This window comes from Microtus oregoni, unplaced genomic scaffold, assembly GCF_018167655.1.
Source record: "Microtus oregoni isolate MIOR12 unplaced genomic scaffold, Mior012 000000F_ref0000247, whole genome shotgun sequence".
In the NCBI taxonomy this organism is placed as follows: Eukaryota; Metazoa; Chordata; class Mammalia; order Rodentia; family Cricetidae; genus Microtus; species Microtus oregoni.
Window position 1 is genome coordinate 10,001,977 of NW_024543059.1, and position 24,298 is coordinate 10,026,274.

Below are 24,298 nucleotides of genomic sequence, written 5' to 3' on the forward strand. Positions count from 1 at the left end.
GGCCCCAAAGTAGATCCACTGGTTTCTCAGTACCTTTTATAAAATTCTGCCCTAAATTTCTTCAACCTTCCTCCCACTTCTGGGGAAACATCAACCAGTAGAAAAGTTAAACCCTAGTCTTTTTTCCTAAGCATATACCGTGGTACCTACAAACGCATCCAAGCAGCACTAGGGCTCCATTTAGATGTGTATGAGATGCATGCTATGGGCCTAAGCTGCTAGGATTTAGCGTGTTGCTTCAGCATACTGGCATTTTAGAGACGCAGTCACGTAGATGCATGTGCTTTGCAAGCATGTTGCCTGGATGCATATTGCATGCTTTTTCAGTATTGAGCTCAATAGCTACCAACACCTAATATAGTAGTGCTGGTATTGCTTTTTTTTTCTTTTTGCTTGACAAAGGTTACTGTGATAATGTGTTAAGAGATGGTGTGATCTTTGTTGGCTTGTAACCCTAGCTTTTGTCTTGTAGTTATTAAATAGATCGTCTGTTGGGAGGCTCTTTAAAGCCAAGAACAGACTTTGGTTTAAAAGGCAAACACCTGGATCTACCTCTAGCAGCTAGCAGAGGCCATGGCAGCTACAGTCCCTTCTGGAATCTGTTTGCATGTAACATGCAAGGAGTCCTGGTGACCTACCTCCAAGGCAGCTGCCATCCTGAATGTTTCCTTGGAAAACAGTAATCACCACTGTGGAATGTGAGCAACCAGAAACTGCACAGAAAGAAGGAAAAACCCCGTGGAAGAGATGAAGTCTCAGGGGGCTTCAGCATTTAGCATTTTCCTAAGTCTTCTTTCTTTCTTTCCTTGGATGAATACTGTTATGCTAAAAAGGTTTCTCCAAACCCGACAGGATTTGGGTTTTGGGTTTGTGGACCTTCTTTTTCTGTTATGTCACGGTGTACAGTTTGCTCTCAGTTAACTCACTTTTCCCGGGTGCCTTCACTTTCTCTAATCACCTTCAGGAACTCCCAAACCTATAGTAGAAGAAAAGAAGGCTTTGAGATGACCTGAAATGGACAGATGTTAGCTATTGAACGGAAGATGTTTCCCGGGAAGAAGGAAAGATGTTTTCTTAGCTAAATACGAAAAGGTATATCTTCTTGCAGACAGTGGTCCCCTGCAGTGCCCCCAGCCAGAAAGATGAAGTGATCAATGCTTTCCTTTTCTATTGTTTTTCTCTTCTCTTTTCTTTTTTCCTTCTGTTTCATTTTTTAAAAATTAGGTGCTAGCTTTTTGATAAGACGTTGACATATTACATATCTGAAAGTCCTATAAAATTGATGGGCCTCATTTCCTTTCACAGATAGCAATGGTTAGCCTCTTAGAAAGTTTAAGCTCATAAGAGTTTTTGACAGTGGGGCTGGAAAGATGGTTCACATAATTAAGAGCACTGGCTGCTCTTCCAGAGGTCTTGAGTTCAATTCCCAGCACCCACATGGTGGCTCACAACCATCTATAATGAGATTTGGTGCCCTCTTCTGGTATGCAGGTATACATATAGGCAGAACACTGTATACATAATAAGTAAATAAATAAATAAATCTTTCAAATAAAAAGAATAGACAAAACTTGAGTAAAGAAAAAAAGGAGGAAAAGAAAGAAAACAACCCAAAAACTCACCTCTCGAACACTGTGTCATGTGCTGTTAATATCCAGCACTTGGAAGGCAGAGGCAGGAGGATCACAAGTTGGAGGCCAGCCTGGTTTACATATCAGCCTGGCTTATATTTTAAAAAAAAAAAAAGAAGAAGAAGAAGAAGAAAAAGAGTTTCTGACTGTAAAATGATACCCCTAATCTTTCAAACTTAAGGACTTCCCTGGGGCTAAAAAGTAAAAGCGATCTCACTGAAGTAAATGGTATTTAGAGTCACAGTTGGGTAGTTTTTCTGGTGAATTTCAGCACAAAAGCATGGTGAAGGTTAGTTTTGTGGGGTGGAGTGTGTATTGCTTTGGCTGTCACTGAAGCCTTAGGAGAGTGTTTTTCCAGTTTAGGTCTTCATACCCCTGAGCCCTCTCACTTTCTTGCTTTGAACCAGAGTTCTTTGACTAAGCAGGTGACTTTAACTTGTCTTTCCCCTTTGCTGTCCCACACACTGAGAATCAAGCTTTTGAACTTAAGTGTAAAGCCCAATGGAATCCCTTGTGAAATGGCTTTTCCTTAATAGCACTATTGTTCAGCCTGATTGCTGTCTTGCAGCTCTTTCCTGCTAAGCAGTGGAGTCATTTCCTTCTCCCTTGGTTTAGAACTGACTTGGAAGATGGAAAAGGTGCATGTATACATAGCGCATTTTATCCTCCCCACTCTTCTCCCGCAACTCAGTTAGCTCAGAAGATTTGTGATCTCTGAGTCATCCTGGCGGTTTTATGCCATGTCCAATTTACTGGTTTGGTGATTTTTTTCTAAATCCTACCTCTAGTTTCCATAGTCTTCAACATCTAGAATGTGGTCGCCACTCCATACATGGGAGAGAGGCCATTAACAATTCCCCATGTCCTCTGCAGTTGCCTCTGGTGTGTACTTGTAAAGAAATGGTCTGGAGTCTTTATCCACCAGGATACCCTTCCATTTTTCTCTCTTTATCTTTACCACCTAATGCAAATAGAACTTCATAGGTCTGGGGAAGTGAACTCCACTTTTCCTTCTGCAGACATTTTACAAGTAACGCTGGCCGACAATGTATCAGCTACTTTTCTATTGCTCTCATAAAACACCATGACTAAAGAGACCTATAAAAGAAAGTGTTAAATTTGGCCTACCGATTCAGAAGGCTAGAGTCCATGGTGGTGAAGTGATCACCTCTTGAACCACAAGCTCTAGGCAGAGAGAGCTATCCCGGTATTGTGGAATTTTCTGAAACCTCAAAATCCATCTCTAGTGACACACCTCCTCCAACAAGGCCACAAGTCCTAATCCCTCCCAATCAGTTCCACCAAGTGGGGGACAAAGTATTTACGCCAATGAGCCTATGGGGGTGGGGAGGTATCCTCATTCAAACCAGCACCCAACACATCACTTTTCATGGGTTCTGGAAACATTGACCTAGGATGCGCTATATCTTTAGTTCTCTGTTCTAGGAAATATTATCAAGTTTCCAGCCTCCAGAACCCTCAAAAAGTTAGATATTTTAGAGCTGGTTGTCAGGGTCTATAAATATTGTTGGCTACAAACGCAGATGTACTTGCTATGGAAAATTTTTTATGTTTCTCTCTAATTTGGTTTCTAAATGTTAATGGGAGCAAAGCAGTGGACACAAAACTGTAGATATGCGCCAGAGGACTCCCGGTACACTAATGCTTAGCATTGTTTGTCGGAATCGCTTGTTTGTCTTCCCTTCTGCTCTGTAAGAGACGGGATTATTGACTCTGTATTACAAGATACTGTATTCCCTGTATGTCAATCAATATGTGTCAAATAGCATGGAAATAATGGGCTTAATAAATAATTTTGTAAGAAAGAAGTTTGAAAAAGATACCTCATTGTGATATTGTTTTTAATGCTTCTCAAGTGTTCCTACTTCGGCGCCCTTAGAGACTATGGCCGGAACTCAGGCCATTTGTTAAATGACTTAAAAGAAAAGACATCAGATATGCTTGCATGTGTGTGAGTGTGCATGTGTGTGTGAGTGTGCATGTGTGTGTGAGTGCCTGTGTGCATGTATGAGTGTGTGTGTGTGGAGTGTGCGTGTGTGTGTTCATTTACTTATGCCTTAAACTTCTTGAGTTGAGAAATCCAAAAAGGGTTCTAAGTTTAAAATAGTCAAGTTCTAGCTTTTAAAGCAGAGACTCAATTAGTGGCCCAGGAAAAGAGAGAATTTCACGTCTGTGCTACTTTCTGTTTTCACTAGTTTGGATGAGGATAGGTTATGCCTTGCTTCTGCTGAGCATAGGAAGGAATTGGAAATGATTAACAGTTTAAATAAGCTTTCGTGGTTTCTTCTTTCCTGATAGTTGAGACTTTGAGCAAGGCACTGAGAACTAGCCCATGGATGCTGACCACTTGGCTGGGTAGTAACTGGTACTTTTAGCTATTTCTGGAAGTTTTTGAACTGTAAATCAAGTGTCTTCAGCATAGGTAATAATCAAATTTAACATCCACCATTCTTATGTTTGCATCTACATGCCAATATTTTCTACTTAAAGTGCATCATTATTTGGTTGCAGCTTCCTGGCAGCTTTGCACTTGATTAGAATTCAACTTTTTAAATGAACTGTTTAGTCTTGTTAATAGGCAGAAAGCCGATGCTTATTCTTGGAACCAAATTAGGGAAGTTGGCTTCTTTCTGAGAAAGTTATGGTAGTCTGGAGGGATTTAGTTAAATGTGAATTTGGTCAATTAGCCTTGTCGCTGTTTTTTTTTTTTTTTCCCCTTTGGTTTTTGGTTTTTCAACAGGGTTTCTCTGTAGCTTTAGAGCCTGTCCTGGAACTTGCTCTCTAGATCAGGCTGGCCTAGAACTCACGGAGATCCCGGTTTCCATTGCCCAAGCGCTGGATTAAAGGAGTGCTTCTCCACCTCCCAGCTGCCTTCCTTCACACTGTAAACACAGCAGCAAATGAAGTGGTTTACTTTACACTGAAGTCTCTACCTACAAGGGAGGCCAAGAAAGGGACAGAGCTGAGCTTTCGGTGTTTTTCAGATACCATAGCTCTCCAAATACACGTTTATCATTCAGTTCTCGAAGATCTCTGAGGTACCGCTCTGTGAAGTAGTAAACCAATGTGATGGATGGGACTTTCATGTCCAGATTTTTATTTCTTTTATGATTTGTGTAGACTTCTTTTAAAACTGCATGAGTGGACCACTGTAATAATGTTATAATCTATCACGCATATGACATATCAGATGATTAAATGAGCAGGGTAGATTGTAATAAGTCATTTCAGATGATCTCGTTAATAATGAAAGAAAGTCACTACCATAATCTTGTTTCCAAAAAAAAAAAAAAACAGTGCTAATGTGTTACTGTTAAATTTGCATTTCAGGAGCCTCTGGAGTGCTGTAACTTAGGTGGGCACCACTGCCAGTATTTTAAATACACAGCTCCGTTAACAATCTGAAAGGAAGTTATCTGAACGCATAGATAAAATGTTAGACAACGTTGTTGCCTATATATCTACACAGCAACAGCAACACATGGTGTCCTAGGAACTTTTCTGTTGTCTTTAGAAATGTTTATACATGCTTATATTGTTGCTTTTGGGGAGCTTTTTTTAAACTATTAAAATGCTTTCGGCTTTAGTGTTATTTTTAATCCTTCCTAGCAATCCAGCAAAGTAGGGATGAGTCACGGCTGTCTTGCCCACGTCAGTTGAAAACAGAGAAAGGCTCCCTCATCATCCCTCAAAGCTCCATGGCTGAGAGGTTACAGAACTGGAATTTAAAAAGCAAAACTGAGCTGGGCGGTGGTGGCGCACACCTTTAATCCCAGCACTTGAGAGGCAGAGATGGGCGGATCTCTGTGAGTTCGAGGCCAGCCTGGTCTACAAGTGCTAGTTCCAGGACAGGCTCCAAAACTACAGAGAAACCCTGTCTTGAAAAACAAACAAACAAACAAACAAACAGAAAAACAAAAACAAAAGCAAAACTGTTGGTTCTTGGTGTCTCTTGACCAGTGTACTATGTGAAACAATCATTCAAATACTTTCTGTAAAGTGTACCCAGAGAAGCAATGTAAGGATATTTTAGTGACTTAAAAAAAAAAAAAATCTTTATCAAAAAACAGAAAAAAATATCCCAGCAGGTCAAGATTATTACTAGGGAGGGTAGTAGGGGGTGGGGGGCTAAGGAAGGACATTGGAGAATATGTGGTGATTTAATAGGAATTTTGAAGAGGAAGAGGAGCCCCTAGGACAGCGGTCCTCCGAGCCGGAGTGCTCCATGCTGAAAGGTCTTTGAATTGCAGCAGATTCTCTGTTGCAGTGGGAATTGGCAAACGCTAGTGGAAACTTAAATTGTCTCATGTATGCACATCGGTCTTCAGAGACCAATGTTTATACAATTGAAAAAATTCTTTGGGAGGGGGGGAACATTAACTACACTTGTTGTGGGATAATGTGGCCAAAATTTTAGCCTCTTAATCCTCACAAACATTGAGTTCCCTGTGGCTGGAAGAGACCCTGAGAACTTTCAAAACAGGGAAATAATAGAATCCCTCTGGGGAGGTCCCTAAGGTTAGCCTCCAGCACTGACCTTTGAGCTAACCCAATCAAGGCCTCCTTTCCCCCTCTGAGCTGCCCTGTACAGGCCTGCCCAATCTGTGCCAACATGGCCTCCCTTTCGCAGGGTGACTTCAGGTTAACAAAAGAATAAGAGAAGATTCCTCTAACTATGGAATGCTATAAAATACAGCTTTAAAGAATAAAACATGATGTAGGTGGGTCTTCTATCTATCTGTTGCTTTCATTGGTTAATTAATAAAGAAACTGCTTGGACTGATAGGTCAGAACATATTTGGGCTTTTCCATTTGGGGACATGTTAACTGGATCACTGAGTCCCAGTGTTACACACTTTGTGTGTGATTTTTTTTTTCTGGTATCCTTCTTTTATAGATAAATATAGCCTAATAGAGTCTCCTTCAAATTTCTACCAATTAGCCCTATGTTCAAGCCTTTCTTCTTTCTGCCTGCCTCCCTCCGTGCTCATTCTGGTCACGCTCTCCTCCTTGATGAGATGTCGTTACTGGAAAGCAATGGGGCTGCAAAGCCAATGGATCAGAATGCGAACCTGGGTCTGTCACTAGGCAGTGTTCTCTCCGTGGTCATATGGAAACACACAAAGGGCCATATTACTGAAATAAAGTGGAGACAATATTAAGTACCTCATAATGGGCATATTCTAGTACATCAGCAGATTAACTGCAAAAGAGGATTTTGCTTGGCTACACAGAAGGCATTTGCCATCTGCTCTTAGAGGCTACTGAAGGGAGCTTCTTCTGACAAAAAAATCAGAGGAGGAAAACCCTATTCCTGCCAGGTAAACAGCCCTGTGGCCTTCAAGAGGAAGGATGACTCCCTGACTGGTCATGGGAAATACAGAACTGTTTATCATTTCTTCATTGATTGATTGTAAGGAAATAAATGCAAATCACCTTGGCTATGATAACTGCCCTAAGTATTTAAGCTTTTTCTGTAGACATTCTTTCCTTCCTGAAAGTGCATTTTGTCTGGTGGCCAACAACGCTAATCTTAGAAAAACTGACTTCTCTGCTTTCTAGAATAATCATCAGACGTCATCAGCGAAAATAAAGTTTTTCTTTTAGTTGGCAGTGTGCTAAGTACGTCTTTGGGGTAAATGGAAGCCAGGGACAGAGACCTGAGAGCTGAACACAGGTGTAATTGGTCTTTCATTTTTTTTTTTTTTTGACGTGGTTGCAGTATGAAGTCAAAGGCAGCACCGCTATCAGTTACTGCCACGAGACCATGACCGGATGGGTGCATGATGTCCTGGGTCGGAACTGGGCTTGCTTTACTGGCAAGAAGATGGCAAGTCCTTTGGAGAAGTTTAACGTGAACATGGCAAACCTTGGAAGTCTCCAGGAAAAGTGAGTTGTGGTGAGGGATGTGTCCACGTAGCTTTGTCTTTTGGTACGTGTGGGATGAGTGTGTTCACTTTGAGCAATTGTAATTTTGGCTTATGAACTTAGCCGTGTTACATAAAACTGTACTGGAACTCTATGTGAACTCATGGGAGAAAGGTAATATTTCAACAAGTTTCAATAAAACGGGGAGTGGTTAAAACTAAAAAGAACGATCAGAGGAGCAAAATTGTTAATGACTAGTAGAGAAAAATTATTTCACTGGCTGTGGTATAGTAATGTATTTAATATATGTATATGATAATGCTACAATGAGTGACCAGGTAATGCAACAAACTGGAAATACAGCAAACAGCTGAAGTTAAAGTTCTTGGTATTTCTGCAGTGTCAATGCCCGGCAATCACATAGAAGCATGGCAGACTGGGTGGCCTAAAGGAAAGTTTTCTTTGCTGTGCATTTTGAAGGCTACAACTTGGTTTCTTCCTTGCTTGCTGCTGGTGCCTCCTCTCACTATCTCCTTATTTGGTCTTCTTTGCTTTATCCTAAACTTTTCGTCTCAGGACCTTAACTAAGCTAGACCAGTGCCCATGCTAATGACCTAATTTAACTCTTATCACCTCTTTAAAGAGCTGATTCCAAATCCAATCTCAAGCTAAGATATTGGATGTAAGGGTTTTAAGTATGGCCTTTTACCTCCCTACTTATTATTTGAAATTATAATATATTTGTAGTATCTCTCCCTTTCTTATCCAAGGGATACAATTCAACTTATAAAATGCAGTTACTGTGTTCATTCATTCAGGTATCTGCCATAAGGAACCACAAAAAGAAGAATTTCCAGACATTATCAGTTTTGCAAGAGGGAGGACCAACAAATATTTCCTTTTCCATTTTGTGTAGTTGTAAAAGCCACCAAAAGTACACAGACCCAACAGTCAAGGCCAAGTGACCTCGGTGAGGAGCACCTGCAGCAGAGAGGTCATAAGAGACATGGCTGGAGAGATGACTCACTCACCTCTCAGTGGTCAGGATGAAAACAATGCATTCCTCTTTTTGAGTTCAGTTTAAGTGGATTTAAATAGCAAGGTTCTTTTTTTTTTTTTTTGGTTTTTCGAGACAGGGTTTCTCTGTGGCTTTGGAGCCTGTCCTGGAACTAGCTCTTGTAGACCAGGCTGGTCTCGAACTCACAGAGATCCGCCTGCCTCTGCCTCCCGAGTGCTGGGATTAAAGGCGTGTACCACCATCGCCCGGCGCAAGGTTCTTTTTTAAATTTTTTTTTTTTATAGAAATCTTAGTTTTTAGTTTCCTTCATTTTTTAAAAAATGTGTATTGGTGTTTTTTCTGCTTGTATGTCAGTGTGCCGCAAACTTGCCTTATGTCCCTGGAGGCCAGAGTTACAAATCATTGTGTGTTGCCATGTGGGTGCTGGGGATCGAACCCAGGTCTTCTGGAAGAGCAGCCTGTGCTACTAACCCCCGAGCCAGCTCTCCAGCTCTTGTAGCATGGTTCTGTAGCACCACAGTTTCCTAAACGCTGTCCATTTTGTATGCTTTCTGCTGTGCTATACACAGGTAGGCCTGACTTGACCTTTCAAATATTGCACCATTTGGTAAAGAATCTCCCTGTAATGCCTTCTACTTAAAATAAACATTTGTGATCAACCTAACTTTAGGATCTCTTTCAGCTTTTACCTATCTGTTACCTAATATTCAATACATTATTTCATTTTATTTATATCTGTTCTTTGAGAATTTCATGCATGTATATAATGTATTTTTCTCATATCTACCCTCCACTCACCCAATGCAACTTCTCCTAGACTACCCTCCCATGGTCCCTTCAAACTTCATAGCTGTTTCTTTCCTTTGCAGCTCACTGGATCCAGTTTGAACTGCATCCTTTTCTGAGCTGGGCAACTTTTCTGAGGCCACACCCCTGAGGAAACCTGACCCTTCCTCCTCAGCAGCCTCAGCTGGCAGTAGCTCTGAGCTAGGGATGTGGTCACAGGAGTCCCACCCCAAACATACTGGAATGCTGGCTAACTTGATTTTCATTTTAATCTCCTTGACTCTTGAGTGCCAGAAGTAGCATTTAAGAGCTATAGTGGCATCCTGTCATTGCCGTAATGCATTTATCAGCATACGAAGCTCTCCTGGCTATTATGATCAAGTGAGGGAAGTAGGTAGCAAGCTTCTCAAGACTTTACCAGTCTGGAAAAAGCAGGCTTGATGGAAAATATTTTAAACTATTTCACTGAACATTTTGAAATTTACTCTTGTGTCTAAAGAAATTAAAAAAAAAAACCAACTTGTTGCTTCTTTTCATTGTTGGGTTAAGGTCAGAATAAGGCTGGAGCACTATGGTAGCTTTTCTAATAAAGGTTGCTTATAGCCTCTGGAAGGAGCTATGATTAAAATGGTTATCAACGTGGATGCGCATCTTTCTTTGCAGTGTTCTCCGTTTCCCTGGATCTGGCAAAACACTTTCTCTACAAATGTGAAAGAAAAGTTTCCAGAGTGCCTGAATTAGGTGTTTCTTGCGCTGGGCACATCTAATGTTGTCTAACAGAATGTTGGTGACATTCTTGAATGATGAGTTACAGCTGCTCAACCCCAGAGTGTTTTACAGTGGGAGGATAAGGGTCACTTATATAATTGCTGTCTGTTGACACACAGGTTTGACAAAGGTTGGAATTCGGTGAATAATTAACATAAAAAAAATCATGCTGTTTCTATGTTATTTTTATATCCGTGGCCAAGCATTTCACATAAAGCAGACAAGTGATTCTCATGTTAGTGTCTGTCTGGATCACATGTGGAACTTATTTCAGATTCTGATTTCAGCGATCTGAGCTGAATATTATCCTCATTTCTTAAAAGGTCTCAGATATTGCTGCTATTACCAGTTTTTAATACTCAGGTCATAAAGCACCTATGTGGAATAATATTTAGGAATTGTGTATTTATAAAGCATGTGTCCATTACAGATACTTTTGTTTCTGTGCTTTAGTTCATGTAGCGTATTATAAATGTGCACTTTGAAAGGGCCCACGTAGGGGCTGGGGGTTGGCTTAGCAGATAGAGTAGCTGCCTAGTATGCATAGAGTCCTGGTTTCTGTACTCAGCGCTGCATTAGCCAGGCATGGTGATGCGTGCCTATAATCCCATCACTCAGGAAGTAAAGACTGGAGGAGCCGAAGTACCAAGCCATCTTTGGGTGCATAACGATTTTGAGTTCAGAGCATGTCTCAATAAACAAACAAACAAACAAACAAATAAATAAATAGGGCATGCAGAAAAGCTAATACTCTCTGCCAAGTAAAAAAAATAAATAGGGCTGCCAGGTGGTGGTGGTGCACGCCTTTAATCCCAGCACTCAGGAGGCAGAGCAGGCTCTGTGAGTTTAAGGCCAACCTGGTCTACAAGAGTTAGTTCCAGAACAGGCTCCAAAGCTACAGAGAAACCCTGCCTTGAAAAATAAATAAATAAATAAATAAATAAATAAATAAATAAATAAAGATTTAAAAATAAATTATATATAGACTTTTACAAAAATTAATTTTGTATAAACTGTACCTTTTAAAATTAATGCAATGTAAGTTCTCTTCACATCACTAAGTAATCTTCTATATATTCACTAGCATGAAATACATATAAATGAAGTGTCATTTGCATTAATAAGTTCCTTATTTTAGGACACTGATGTAGGTTGTTTCGAATCTATCACTAGCATATAAGTATTCTACTGAATGTTGTCATATATCCTGCTTGGCTAACTTGAAGTTTTGTGAGAGACATAACAGCTTTCAGCCCTTCTGTGTTCCGCAGAGACCACACCACTCCCCACCTTGATGCACGGTGTGAGTATCAGTTTTCCTGGCGAGTAGTTTCACCAGAGAAGACTACGTCTGAAGCTCTGTTCTTTTCCCACAGATTCTCCAATAGGCTCTATAGTTATGACCACAGCTTTGTGAAGGCCATCAACACTGTTCAGAAGTCTTGGACCGCAACCACCTACAAGGAATACGAGAAACTGAGCCTGAGAGATCTGGTCAGGAGAAGTGGTGGCCACAATCAAAGGATCCCAAGGTAACACGTCATCTCCCTTGTCACTAGTCACTTCAGTACTGAAGGTCACCCTCCCTCCACTCAAGCCCCACCGGGATGGCTCATCTTTGAACTAGTAGTCCAAGTTTTTCCTCCACCTTCCTTCATATTCAAGTATATTTGCCCAAGTTGTGTTTGGGGGTCTTTCCTGTGCTGTTGGTTTACATCCATTCCCCACTCTCTTTATTCCTATAGCTTGTCTTCTCTCTTCTTATTGTCATTTTTAGTCATTCTTTGAAGTGTTGCCAGTTTCACTTTCCTGTCCCCAGCTACAGTTGTTACAGACTGCAATCTAATGACTAGACTCATGCTTGGTACCCGAGGTCATCTAAATGGGACCATAACTGTGTTACTAAGTAACCTGCTTTCGAAAACTATGATAAACATTCTTAGAAACGTTTTTTTATATTACCTCCATTTTATCCCATCACTACCTCTCAGCTTGCTAATCATAACTGTCAAATTCGCCACTGAAAAAATCTGAAATCTAGGTGCTTTAAGGTCCAGGAAAAAATAATAACTCCTTATTTCTCAGTAGACCTCCATCCCTCCCCACCTCCTTGGCTTTGGTAGCATCTGCCAGTTTTTGTTTGGATACCTCATCTTCCTGCTTTGGGAAGATATATTGTTTTGTATTCCTCTGAGTAAAAATGTGAGTATTCTACATTCCCTTTCTAGAACTGTGGCTGGCTCTAGATAGGAGTGGATTTGTGGTACCTTAGCATTTGTTAAGCATCTGAGGCTATTCCTGTGATGTCAAGGTTTTCTTCAGAAGAAATCATCATGGTTAAAGACAAGGGAATTAGAGACAAATAGAGAGATTATGGGGTTGATAAGTTATTTAGGTAGATTATTTTCTCTTGATACGAAAATATTCTTCCATTCTTAAGACATTCATAGGTTATTCCTGGATATTTATAGAATCTGTGTTTTTTTTTATATAATTGAAATAAGCCATTCATTCAAAGATGGAGTTCTTTGAACTAGCTGAGATATACCTCTAACTTTTGTGCCTGTGGACTAATGACCCATGTTCAATGAAATTTTTTAAACTATGGGACACTGTGAACTTTTTTGTATCCAACTAATAACACCCTTCAAATAATTGGGCCCCTTTCAAAAGACTGTGCTATGGTATTTCTCAAGGCCTGTTCTAGAGGCTTCTAGTGCATGAGTTGCTTTGGTCAAAACTGGGACAAAGAATGTTCATAGTATCCCCTTCCTGGATTTATTAAGCAGAATTCTAATGATCTATGAGAAAACATTGAGCTTGTTTAACAGAAACCTAAGGCAGAGGGAATTCACAATGGAAGCAGGGGCTTGCTCTGTCTGAGTGTGCGAGCCTCAAGCTACAGTTCTGTTACGTGTTACATGATGTGCTTCAGGGGGACTCTTTCCTCTTAGACTCTGTCTGCACACCAGCTGTTGTATTATGAAAAGTTATTACCATTAGAGTGCCATAGAAAGTTCAAGATAAAGATGGAAGTCGTATGGAGAGGGAACTATTAAAGCAAATATGGAAGTCTGATTGCATGATTTCTAGTAGGATTTTTATATCTAAATTGATTCTTCTGTAAATGTATAGTTGTTGTAGTAGAAAGTCTCATTAAGCTGAGGCTTCAGAAGTCAGGGAACTGATGCAATCACACACCAATACTATCACTTCTGAGCAATTCGCTGATACAGAGATTTCACTCTACGCAGACACTCATTCTGAAACAGACATTTCACCGGATCCCTAAAGCATTGAGGCCCAAGGCATTAAGACCAGATAATGGGCAATAACTCTAACATGTTTCTAATTCTCATGTTAGTACCCTAAACTCCTCTCTCTTTCTGTTTGTGCCCATATAATGTTGCTTCCCAACTTTTATTTTCTTTAGTATGTGTGTGTTACGACCAAATGCTCTTCCTTACAGGATGGAAGAAAGACAGAAGTTAGCGATTCAATGTATAGTTTGTACCGGAAATCATTTCACAGTGCCAGCATCTCATTTAGTACTCTTAGTGATGTGTACAATGGTGACAGTAATTATCATAGTTACCGTTTACATTTTTGAGTTATTCTTATTATTATATTGAATTTTTGTAAAGATTCTTTGAAATAGGTATGAGTGTATCTATTATTCTTAAGAATAAACAGTAGTATGCCAGGCGGGGGTGGCCCATGCCTTTAAATCTTAGCACTCGAAAGGCAGAGGCAGGTGAATCTCTGTGAGTTCAAGGCCAGCCTGGTCTACAAGAGCTAGTTCCAGGACAGGCTCCAAAGCTACAGAGAAACCCTGTCTCGAAAAACCAAACCAAAACAACAACAACAACAAGAATAAAGAGTAGTTTGTGACATTACAGTTTTTTGCAGAATGTCACATAGTAAGTGTGAAGACGTCGCTACCTCTTAAGTCAAACACCAGTTAGTCCAATGTTTTCTCTAAAACATCTAAATGAAGATCTTTAACCTGGGTCTCCTTTCTTGATCAACGTCTCCCAAAAGTAAGAGAATGTTACTGTTCAAGTACATTAAAAGTAGCTTTCACGGTACAAGGAAAATGAGTAGATCCTGAACATCTGTCATAACTGAACGCTCTTTGCGCAGCCGAGCTATGTAACTGACATATTGTGTAATGGCCACGTTGAGCCACTAATGGGACAAGTGATCTCTCGTTCTCCATGAAGACACTAGCTACTGTGGCTTAAACCTTAGAATCAGAGGTTAGGAGATGATCTTCTAAGGAAAGAGTTTATGTTGGTATTAAATATATCTATATATTTCCATTCTAGGCCCAAACCTGCCCCGATGACTGCTGAAATACAGAAACAGATCTTAAATCTGCCAGAATCTTGGGACTGGAGAGACGTAAATGGTGTCAATTTTGTTAGCCCCGTCCGTAACCAAGGTAAAACTAGCAACAGTTTGAGTTTTCATCAAGTTGCCCCAAGCTGTTGGTAACTGAGTGCTCATTGTATATTAGGTTCTAGAGTGGACTTAAGGACACAGGGAAGGGATGGCATGGTCTTTCTACTTTAGTAAACAGATGGAGACCACGTGCTGTGGAGACTGAGGAGGGAGAACTGCCAATTGGTAGGTAGCCTACACTACAGAGTGTATTTTAAAAAAATCATTTAAAAAAAGTGACCTTTGAATTCTTACTCACTTCCTTTGCGTTAATGACCAAATTTGCTAAAAATTTCCCAGAGCTCACCATTTCTCAGAATGGATTTCATCAGAGTGGTAAGGAGACCTCACTTACCTGGCTGCTAGGAGACTCTTTAGTGGAAAGAAATAATTGATTTTTTTCTCTGATAATTTTTATTACTTTATAAATAATAGGAATCAAAATTTCCACTTCCTTCCCTCCTACCATTTCCCTCCCATTCCCCCCATCTCTCTCCCCCCTCCCCCTCCATTAAACTGGTCTTCTTTCCAATGGAAGTTAAGCTGGTTTGTTGAATCTCTTCTGCTATCTGTCCTCCTGTTTCTCCCGCTACATGATCTTTAATCGCTACACAAGCTTAGATTTCTTAAGCTGTATATGGACATTTCATTTTATTTTATATCAAAATACGGCTTCTGATAGAAAGGACTGACTCAGTTTCCTAAGCCATGAGTTGATTTAGCTTTGCAATTATAAAACTTCCTTTAACTGCACTTGATGACAGAGAATCTTACTTTCCTAACTTTAACTCAACAATTGCATAGAGACTCATTACAGCTTATATAACCAATCTCCAGCTATAAAGCTTTCTGAAAACTTTGGTGTTGCTAAAATAAGTTTCAAAGTTTGTTAATATGTTAGATTACAGATTTTTTTAAGTGTCAAACACATTTAATTCAAAGATAATTTACTTGTTACTTACTATAAAATATAAAACGTCAATAGCAACAAAATAGTTTTCTCTGTAGACGTTGCAATTTTGCTAAAGGAGACTGACTAACTCTGCACATACCCTCAATAATTTTAATAAATATTCAAGTTTTCAACATTTTTCAAAATACCAAATAAATTAGCCATCGTTTTTTCAAATGAAGATCATAATTACGAATGTATGACTTTGAAAGATAAATTCTTCCTCTTTTCTAGAAATATATTTGTATCAACTTCTTCCACATCTTACTATTAATCCCACGCACTTCAAGCTTCATCCTCATTGATGAAAAAGTTTTAATCAGGTCCGGCTTCACCCAGTCCAAAAGACCTCCATCCTTCATCTGATGCCAGGGGTGTTCTCCCTTAACCTTCTAGGGACTCACTGCCTCTAGAGAAGGTGTGCATCCAAAAATCCTTTACCTTTGCCATTTCCTTGAGAAGGAAATGAAGGAAAATGGCAACCAACTTTTTTTTTTTTTTTTTTTTTTTTGGTTTTTTCGAGACATGGTTTCTCTGTGGTTTTGGAGCCTGTCCTGGAACTAGCTCTTGTAGACCAGGCTGGTCTCGAACTCACAGAGATCCGCCTGCCTCTGCCTCCCAAGTGCTGGGATTAAAGGCGTGTGCCACCACCACTCGGCCGGCAACCAACTTTTTGACACCTAAAAAAAGGTCTTAGGTTTCTCTGAATGGTGCATTCTATGGTAAGGGGCCATTACATTTTAGACATGATGTTTTATCATCTCAGAACAAGACAAAGTTATAAATAGGTGTATTTGCCAAATATGTTGATGGGTTACAGCAAAGTTGCCAGTTCTCAGCTGTGAAGTTCAGATGCTATCTGATGATACTCTTGGGTTTGGAGTTAATGGAAATCCATGGTTTACTATTAACGTAGTTAATTAGTACATTCCAAAATGGTTACCTTATGACTGAAAGAATATTAGTTCAGATTCCGGCAGTCATATGTAAATATCTGTTGGGGCCACTAAGGACAGCCCAAGAAAACGTGGACTCTCAATTCCCTGGAATCGTAAATGTGCTAACCAGTCACTCAGCTGCAGAGGATTTAAAGTTTAACTGATCATCAGATAGACCAGGTGCTGGCTAGTGTTTTGTCAACGTGACACAAACTAGAGTCTTGAGAAGAGGTAACCTTAGAAGCAGCAATGCCTCCACCAGCTTGTGGGCAAGCCTGTAGGACATTTTCTTGATGGATGACTGATGTGGGAAGGTCCAGATCACTGTGGGAGGTACCACCCATGAGCTTGGTGGACCTGCGTGCTATAAGAAAAGCTGAACAAGCCATAAAAAGCAAGCCAGTAAGCAGACCTCTTTAATGGCTTCTGCATCAGTCCATGCTTCGAGTTCCTACTCTGATTTACCTTTATAATAAACCATTAACTGGAAATGTAAGATGAAATGGTCCCTTTCTTCCCCAGGTTGCTTTTAGTCATGGTGTTTACCACAGCAGTAGAACTCTAACTTAGAGTTTCTGTGCCTACTTGAGAGACTTGAGAAGGAATGCCCTGTGTTGACGTCATTATTGGCAGTCTGGCACGTAGCAACTAGTAAATGATGTGAACTTCTGATGCCTTGATACTGCATCTCTCATTGCTTATAGTATTTACTCTATGTTAGGGAGCTTGTGTGTGTGTGTGTGTGTGTGTGTGTGTGTGTGTGTGTGTGTTGTTGTTGCATTCACATGCATCTTTGAGACCAGAGGTGTTGAGGGTTTCTTTCTTATCACACCACCTTATTGCTTGGAACATCATCTCTCACTGACCCTGGTGCTCACCATTTTGGCCAGGCGGGCTGCTCAGAAAGCCTCCTACCTGCTTCCATCAACCCAGTTCTGCGGTTACCAGACTTGTGCTGCCATACCCAGTGTTCTTGTGGGTCCTGGCAATCTGAACCAGGTTTTTGTGTTTTCATAGCAAGTGCTTTGCCCATTAAGTCCTTTCCTCCATCCTTTCAGAAGCTTTTTAATAATAGCAGAGTATTTAAAGATTAATAGCTTTTGTTCACAATATTTAGAGTTTAGAAGGAGACACAAGCAAAACATTAAAGTACAACACAAGATAATTACATTAATAAAGGAATTGTGGGATTCGGTGGGGGAAGGGTAGAGTTTACCCTCGTATGTGTGGCTAACAGGTGAGGTGAAACAGCCATCCAGGGGAAGGAAATGAGACATTCTGAAGGAAGTTCTTTGACATTGCTTCCTGGGACATTAGTAAAAGCTCTTATAGTCCCCAAATCTCCCCCATTCTCTTCCGGTTAATTGAGGTCCTTGAAAATGCTCCACTTTCATGATTCCAGTGTTCTATACAGTACAGAATTCTAAATTGGCCACAGTTGAGGGAATTCACAACTTTTCTTCAGTGCGTGAAGAAATTAAGGTTAAAGTACAAGGAAATATTGGAAAGGCAAGTGAAGTTTTACATTTACACTTTCAAACAGCTTTTTAAAATGCCTTCTTTATAGCTAGATTAACTTAGAGGTGGGAGTGGGGAGAGAAGGTAGGAAATTCAGTGAAGTGGATTTCCCTTCTCTTCCACCAGGTCTTATTGTATCTGGGAGAATGAGAGTGGCTCTCCAGGGTCATAGTAGGTAATGGGGAGGCCTTTTCTGTTATTTAAAATCCACTCTATTCAAGTCCTGGTTATAAATGTTCATTAGAGCAGGAAGACAAGGCCCTTAAATTGTTCACTCTACCTAATTTATCTTTGCACTAAGATGCAAAGAAATGCCAAAGGCTAAGTGCCTTGCTCTGGGTCACGTGGCTAATGAGGGGCAAAGCAAGAGAGGCGAGAACTGTGGCTCTCTTCTGTGCTACAGCAGTGTCTCACCCACCGCTGGAGGATGTGAACTACGGAGACACAGTGTAGAAGGGGGGTCCAACACAGAACTTTCTGAAAGACAGACCCCTTCTTATTTATTGCATTATATCTGTCTAAAATACTATGTTTCTTTTGGAATCCAGACTGGGTTTTCTGTTTGAGAGGAGGCAATGATTGTCTCAGCAGTTGACAGTCTTCCCAGAAAGTCAGGGACGTAAGGACTTTTCACATTCCTGTAATTTCAAAACAAAGCACTTTCTGAGCCGCAGGGCCATTCTTGTGACCTGTCCCTCCCATCATAGCGGATGGTCAGATAATGTGAGTTTAATGATTAATACTTACGAGCTTTGTCTCCATGGCTGTTACAGCCTGGGGAAGCTGGGTGGCTAATGTCTCCAGCGAGCAGTAGTGACTCTGGTTATGTGTTCACATTCTGTTCTTTGGTTTTCCCTTGGTTAAAGGAAGAGTTCCAAGGAAGTATTTTCTAGATGGCTTGGAAGCCGCAAAGTTGAAGTTAATACTCTATGTACTTATTGATTGCCTGACGAGGAGAGACAATCGGAAACAGACTGTTGCAAAAACCAAACAAGAGAAGAAAATACGTGATTTTCTTTGTCGTTCTGTGAATAAGGTCGATAACAGTCTTTCCCCTTACAGTTTGTTTTCGCCCTTCATAAGTAAACAAAATAGTGATTGAAATTTACAATCATTAAAAAAGAAATGCAAAGGCCCCTAGTCCTGCACAAAGAGAAAATAAATGCTAACATCTGCTATTGGTTAGCTCAGCGGTTCTCAGCCTTCCTAATGCTGTAACCTTTTTAAAAATACAGTTCCTCAAATTGTATGGCTGGTGACCCCCAACCATAAAATTATTTTCATTACTACTTCATAACTGTAATTTTGCTACTGTTATGAGTTGTATTGTAAATAGCTATGTTTTCCAGTGGTCTTAGGTGACCTCTGTGAAAGGGTTGTGCGACCCCCTGCAAGGGGGTACCACCCACAGACTGAGAACCAGTGGGTTAGCTGTCGGCTCAGGTCATGGTCTCAGTTCTAGGTCTTGGCTATTAAGTGAGGAGACTGTAGACTAGTGGCTTCTAAGTCACCATTACAGGTGTTTATCTTCTCATCTTCATAATTTAGATGATCCCTCAGCAGCAAGAGCAGTGTATAAACTGATAAATAGGAGACGTTCAGAAGGGAGAATTTCTGGGAGCCTCAGACATGACAGGAGTTAAGCAGAAACGAGGCTTTGGAAGATCGGGGTGAGGGTCTTATGACGCTGGGACCTGTTAGGAGACTCACACATGGGGACCCAAAGTTCTGCTTTCTCAAGAGCTCAGAAATAAATGATTGATAGTTTGCCTTGAATTTGCTTCATTTCTGGGTTGCAAGAATGTGCCTACTTGTTATCTCTTGACTCATTCTTTCCACAAACATGCTCTGAACTCCTTTCCGGTGTCACGTGGCAAGATAAAGAGCCCTTGAGGAAATACCCAGCTGAGTGCAAGGAACAACAATCTAAGTATTTCAAGCAGGGTTTATGATGGTGGAGTTTGAACAGTGTCTTGGCTATTCTCTTCCTCCAGTGGGGGTTCATAAATCATTACCTGGAGAAGGAAAGACAGTATTCTTGCTAACATTTAAAAGCATAATAGCTTCATAGTACTTTTCTGTACAGAAGGTAGCTACCAAATTATTGATAATCAGATTTATTGAACATACCTCTATGCAAAATTAGTTAAATTGACTTCACAAATCTTTAGATTCATAGTGGAATGCTGAGCACTTCACAATAGTTTTGTGAAGCTAATATAATAAGTTGAATGATATATATCTTGTGTAGAGCTGGTTTTATCTTGGGTTTGCTATAGGCATAATCTTCATGTAATCTTTGTAGCGATGGCAAAGATGAGAGAGGCTGTGGGACAATAGAAATATAAAGCTATATTGGTTTGTTTAAAGATTATAGCAAGGGGAAGTCCAGTTTTACAATATTTTGTTACATATGCTTATTTCTTTTACCCATGCAATTTGAGGAAACAGAAAAATAGCATTGCTTTTATACACCATCTCAGCATATAGCTTTTCTCCTTTTCTTTTAATGGTAACTGTCTGCATAGCAGACGCTTCTAATAAATTCATTTGGCCTTGTCCTGGGTGTCTTTTCCAGGACACCAATCCCACTCATAAGGACTCCTCCAACTGTGAGAATCAGAGCTCGGAATTTCAACATAAATTTTGGTGAACTCAAACTTTCCACTGCATTAGAGATTTTTTTTTTTTTTTTTTTTTTTTTTGGTTTTTTCGAGACAGGGTTTCTCTGTAGCTTTGGAGCCTATCCTGGAACTAGCTCTGTAGACCAGGCTGGCCTCGAACTCACAGAGATCCGCCTGCCTCTGCCTCCCGAGTGCTGGGATTACAGGCATGCACCACCACCGCCCGGCTAGATTTTTTTTTAAGTTTAGCTCACATGTGTCCCACCATATTTCTCCAAGTCTGTTGGCTAAATCTATTATAGACATAAACCCACTCATCACTGTCAAAGTATCTCAGGATCAGAGCTTGAAAATTCAGTCTTCTATATATATTGTACTGATTTTTGTTTAAAAAATTTATTATAAATCTATACTAAGGTGTCTCATTCACTCAGGTTTTCATGTTTCTTTGTGAGATTATAAATAAATAATATATGTATATATATCTATATATATCTATATGTTGTTTTTTCTTCATCTACAGAATCTTGTGGAAGCTGCTACTCATTTGCCTCTATGGGTATGCTAGAATCAAGAATCCGTATATTAACCAACAATACTCAGACCCCAATCCTGAGTCCTCAAGAGGTGGTATCTTGTAGCAAGTATGCCCAAGGTAAAGGCTGTATTTCAGAGCAATGCCATGAGCTATTTGGCTGCATGTCAGCAAATATCACTGGCAAAAGTAAAGGGGTGGCCTAGCAGAAAAGTACAGTGTCTGTAGTCAGAAAGCCCTGGTGTGAATGTAGCCCCACCAATTACCAGTGGACAGTTTATCATGGAATCTCCTGCTTCCTATAGTGAGCTCTCAATATACCAAGGGAGTACTGCCTCTTACAATATCACCCAACAGTGCGCAAAACTCTACAAAGCAGGCGTATGAGCAAACTTTCTTAGGAAATCACACAGTTTTTAAGCATTGCAACTTTCAGATCCAATGGTGGTCTTTTTTTCACCATCCAGTTCCTAATAAAGCTATGATATCTATTTGTTTCTAAGAGAATTTAACATTCTGTCCTTAGCCTTTCAAAACTGGCTGCAGAAAAGAGTCAGATATGATTTAGAAGAAAATCCCATTTAAAATACTACCATTGTAAAGTTTCCTGATGCCAGTCTAGAGGTGGCTACTGGTCTCCTGTGAAACTGCTGCGGGTCACTATAGTGAGCTGTTCTTTCTCTGGGCGCTACTACACACCATGTTGTACAGTCTAGACCCCGGGAGGTGGAAGGTATCAAAAGTTTCTTTATGCTCGTGAAGTACAATTAGGCAACAGAAACGAAAGTTAAGTAGGTACAAGGATGAGAATAACGATGGAGGTACAAAGGTACTGAGGATGAAGATGGGAGAGTTGATTGAGAAGGAATCAGTGGGGGGAGGGGCTATATGGCAATGACCGCACTCACTAAAGTGATTGTCTTTATGTGAAGTGACTACTTTACACCTTGAGGGTGGCGCTGTCACCATCTACATTTTCCAGATAAGAAAGCAGAGGTACAGAGGGGTTCAATGGTTCACAGAAGTTTTGGATTCGAACCTATTTTGGTTTCCGAGCCTCCATCACTCAACCTCTGTGCTAGAGTTGCTACATTCCTTACTAGGTGTTAAGTGAATGCCCCGTAAAGCTATATGGTCGGGGATTGTTAGAGGAAGGGAGAATGGAGTGATTCTTTAAACCCAGAAAAACTTCCAGGGAAGAGAGAAGAAAAAAGCAGGACACAGCAGAAGTTGGCCCTGCCTTCTTCCAGTGGAAATGTAATAACCATGTGTGTTTTCATCCGTAGGTTGTGATGGTGGGTTCCCGTACCTCATTGCAGGAAAGTATGCCCAAGATTTTGGGGTGGTGGAAGAAAACTGCTTCCCTTACACAGCCACAGATGCTCCCTGCCAACCGAAGGAGAACTGTCTCCGCTACTATACTTCACGGTACTACTACGTGGGTGGTTTCTACGGTGGCTGCAATGAAGCCCTGATGAAGCTTGAGCTGGTCCAGCACGGGCCCATGGCGGTTGCCTTTGAAGTCCATGACGATTTCCTGCACTACCACAGTGGCGTCTACCACCACACCGGGCTCAGTGACCCTTTCAACCCCTTCGAGCTGACAAATCACGCTGTTCTGCTCGTGGGCTATGGAAGGGATCCGGACACGGGTATAGCCTACTGGATTGTGAAGAACAGCTGGGGCACCCAGTGGGGAGAGAGAGGCTACTTCCGGATCCGCAGAGGAACTGATGAGTGTGCCATTGAGAGTATAGCCATGGCGGCCGTGCCCATTCCTAAATTGTAGGGCACAGTGTTCTGTACGGATCCTCGTTACTTATACAATGACTTCATCACAGGCTTGAGACTCCGACAACAGCAATTTCAGAAGTGAGTTTCCATGAAGAGTGTTGCCTTCAAATTTAAAACCGCCTTTGATTTTTTTCTTTTCATATTCTCTACCAACCACTGAACTACTTTTTAAAGTACTTAGTTAAGTAAGACTTTTGTGAGCAATGGTTAAGTTGCCACATAGTGAATTTTGCTGGTCATTTGCAAGGCAACCAGATGTTTCGTGTAAAAATCTGTAAGTGTAGGTTTGTTTTTAAATTACAAAATCATATAAAAACACAGCGAAAATTTTAAAGATTTTAAAATAAATGTTCTTTCAGTCGGTGTTGTGGAATTTCTGTGTGTTTCAGGGAATTTCTGTCAGTGAGTCCTTCCCTTAGACGCATCTCTGCCCCATGGGAGTACCTCTTTAAGGAGGAAAAACACTGAAAATATTTTGTGTGGATAACAACCTAGGGATCAGGGAGGAGAGGAGAGGTCGGCTGCAAAAGTGTTTGCTGTACAGACGGGAGGACCTAAACTCAGCCTTCAGGATCCGTGCCAGAAAAATGAGCCAGACATGCTGATACATTTGTAATCACAGTCCAGGGAGCAGGGACAGGTGGATCCCTGGAATTCACTGTTCACCCAGCGTAGCTAAATGGACAAGTTCCAGGTCCCTGAATGACCTGTGTCAAAGCAGAGTTAGACAGTGTTCCTGAGAAGTCATAGAAAAGGTTGAACTCTTCACCTCTGGCTTTGGTACCTGCTTGTGCTTCTGCACACACATGAACACACAAGTAAAAATAAAATGAAACATTTTTTGTTGTTGTTGTTTTGAGACAGGGTTTCTCTGTAGTTTTGGAACCTATCCTGGAACTAGCTCTTGAGACCAGGCTGCCCTCGAACTCACAGAGATCCGCCAGCTTCTGCCTCCCTAGTGCTGGGGTTAAAGGCGTGCGCCACCACCGCCCAGCTAAAACAAAACCTTTCAAACTTCTGACAAGGGTTATCTTCTGACAAGACCTAGTGAACCCTCAGATCCATACAGGAAATAAAGAGGGAGTTTTGATAATGTCTACATATTTAAACTATTTTTTGTGTGTCTCCTATGTTTGGAAATGTTGATGGGCCTTTGCTGCTGAATACTAGTCGCTTAGGGAGTGAACTATGCACTGTTTAGATCTGAGTAGCTCTTTGGAACCTCTCTGGATGTTTCACAATGACGTGGAACTGCTATACTTAGTAAACAGTTGACATCTATGAAAAGTAACGTGACAGGCAAAATAGGCAATCGGAGCTCTACAACAGTGTCACAAACCAGAAGCCATTTGAGGCTCAGAAAGACCCCAGCAGTCATAAGCTCCTTACACACATAAAGACA

The 24,298-nt window shown here is 40.7% G+C and overlaps 1 protein-coding gene across 2 annotated transcripts in view; it reads left to right on the forward strand.

Moving 5' to 3' along the window:
* The window catches only part of Ctsc (cathepsin C), a 32,225-nt gene extending 8,968 nt beyond the window's left edge, over positions 1 to 23,257 (forward strand). The window contains exons 3-7 of one of the 2 annotated variants that reach the window (XM_041652915.1): positions 7,375 to 7,541; positions 11,469 to 11,624; positions 14,421 to 14,536; positions 21,091 to 21,222; positions 22,389 to 23,257. In XM_041652915.1, coding sequence (XP_041508849.1) covers positions 7,375 to 7,541; positions 11,469 to 11,624; positions 14,421 to 14,536; positions 21,091 to 21,222; positions 22,389 to 22,891 — 1,074 coding nt within the window. In that variant the 3' untranslated portion in view covers positions 22,892 to 23,257. Of the gene's footprint in view, positions 1 to 472; positions 1,484 to 7,374; positions 7,542 to 11,468; positions 11,625 to 14,420; positions 14,537 to 21,090; positions 21,223 to 22,388 lie in introns of those variants that run through there. The other variant, XM_041652923.1, reaches the window with a different exon arrangement.
* The last annotated feature ends 1,041 nt before the right edge of the window (positions 23,258 to 24,298 follow it).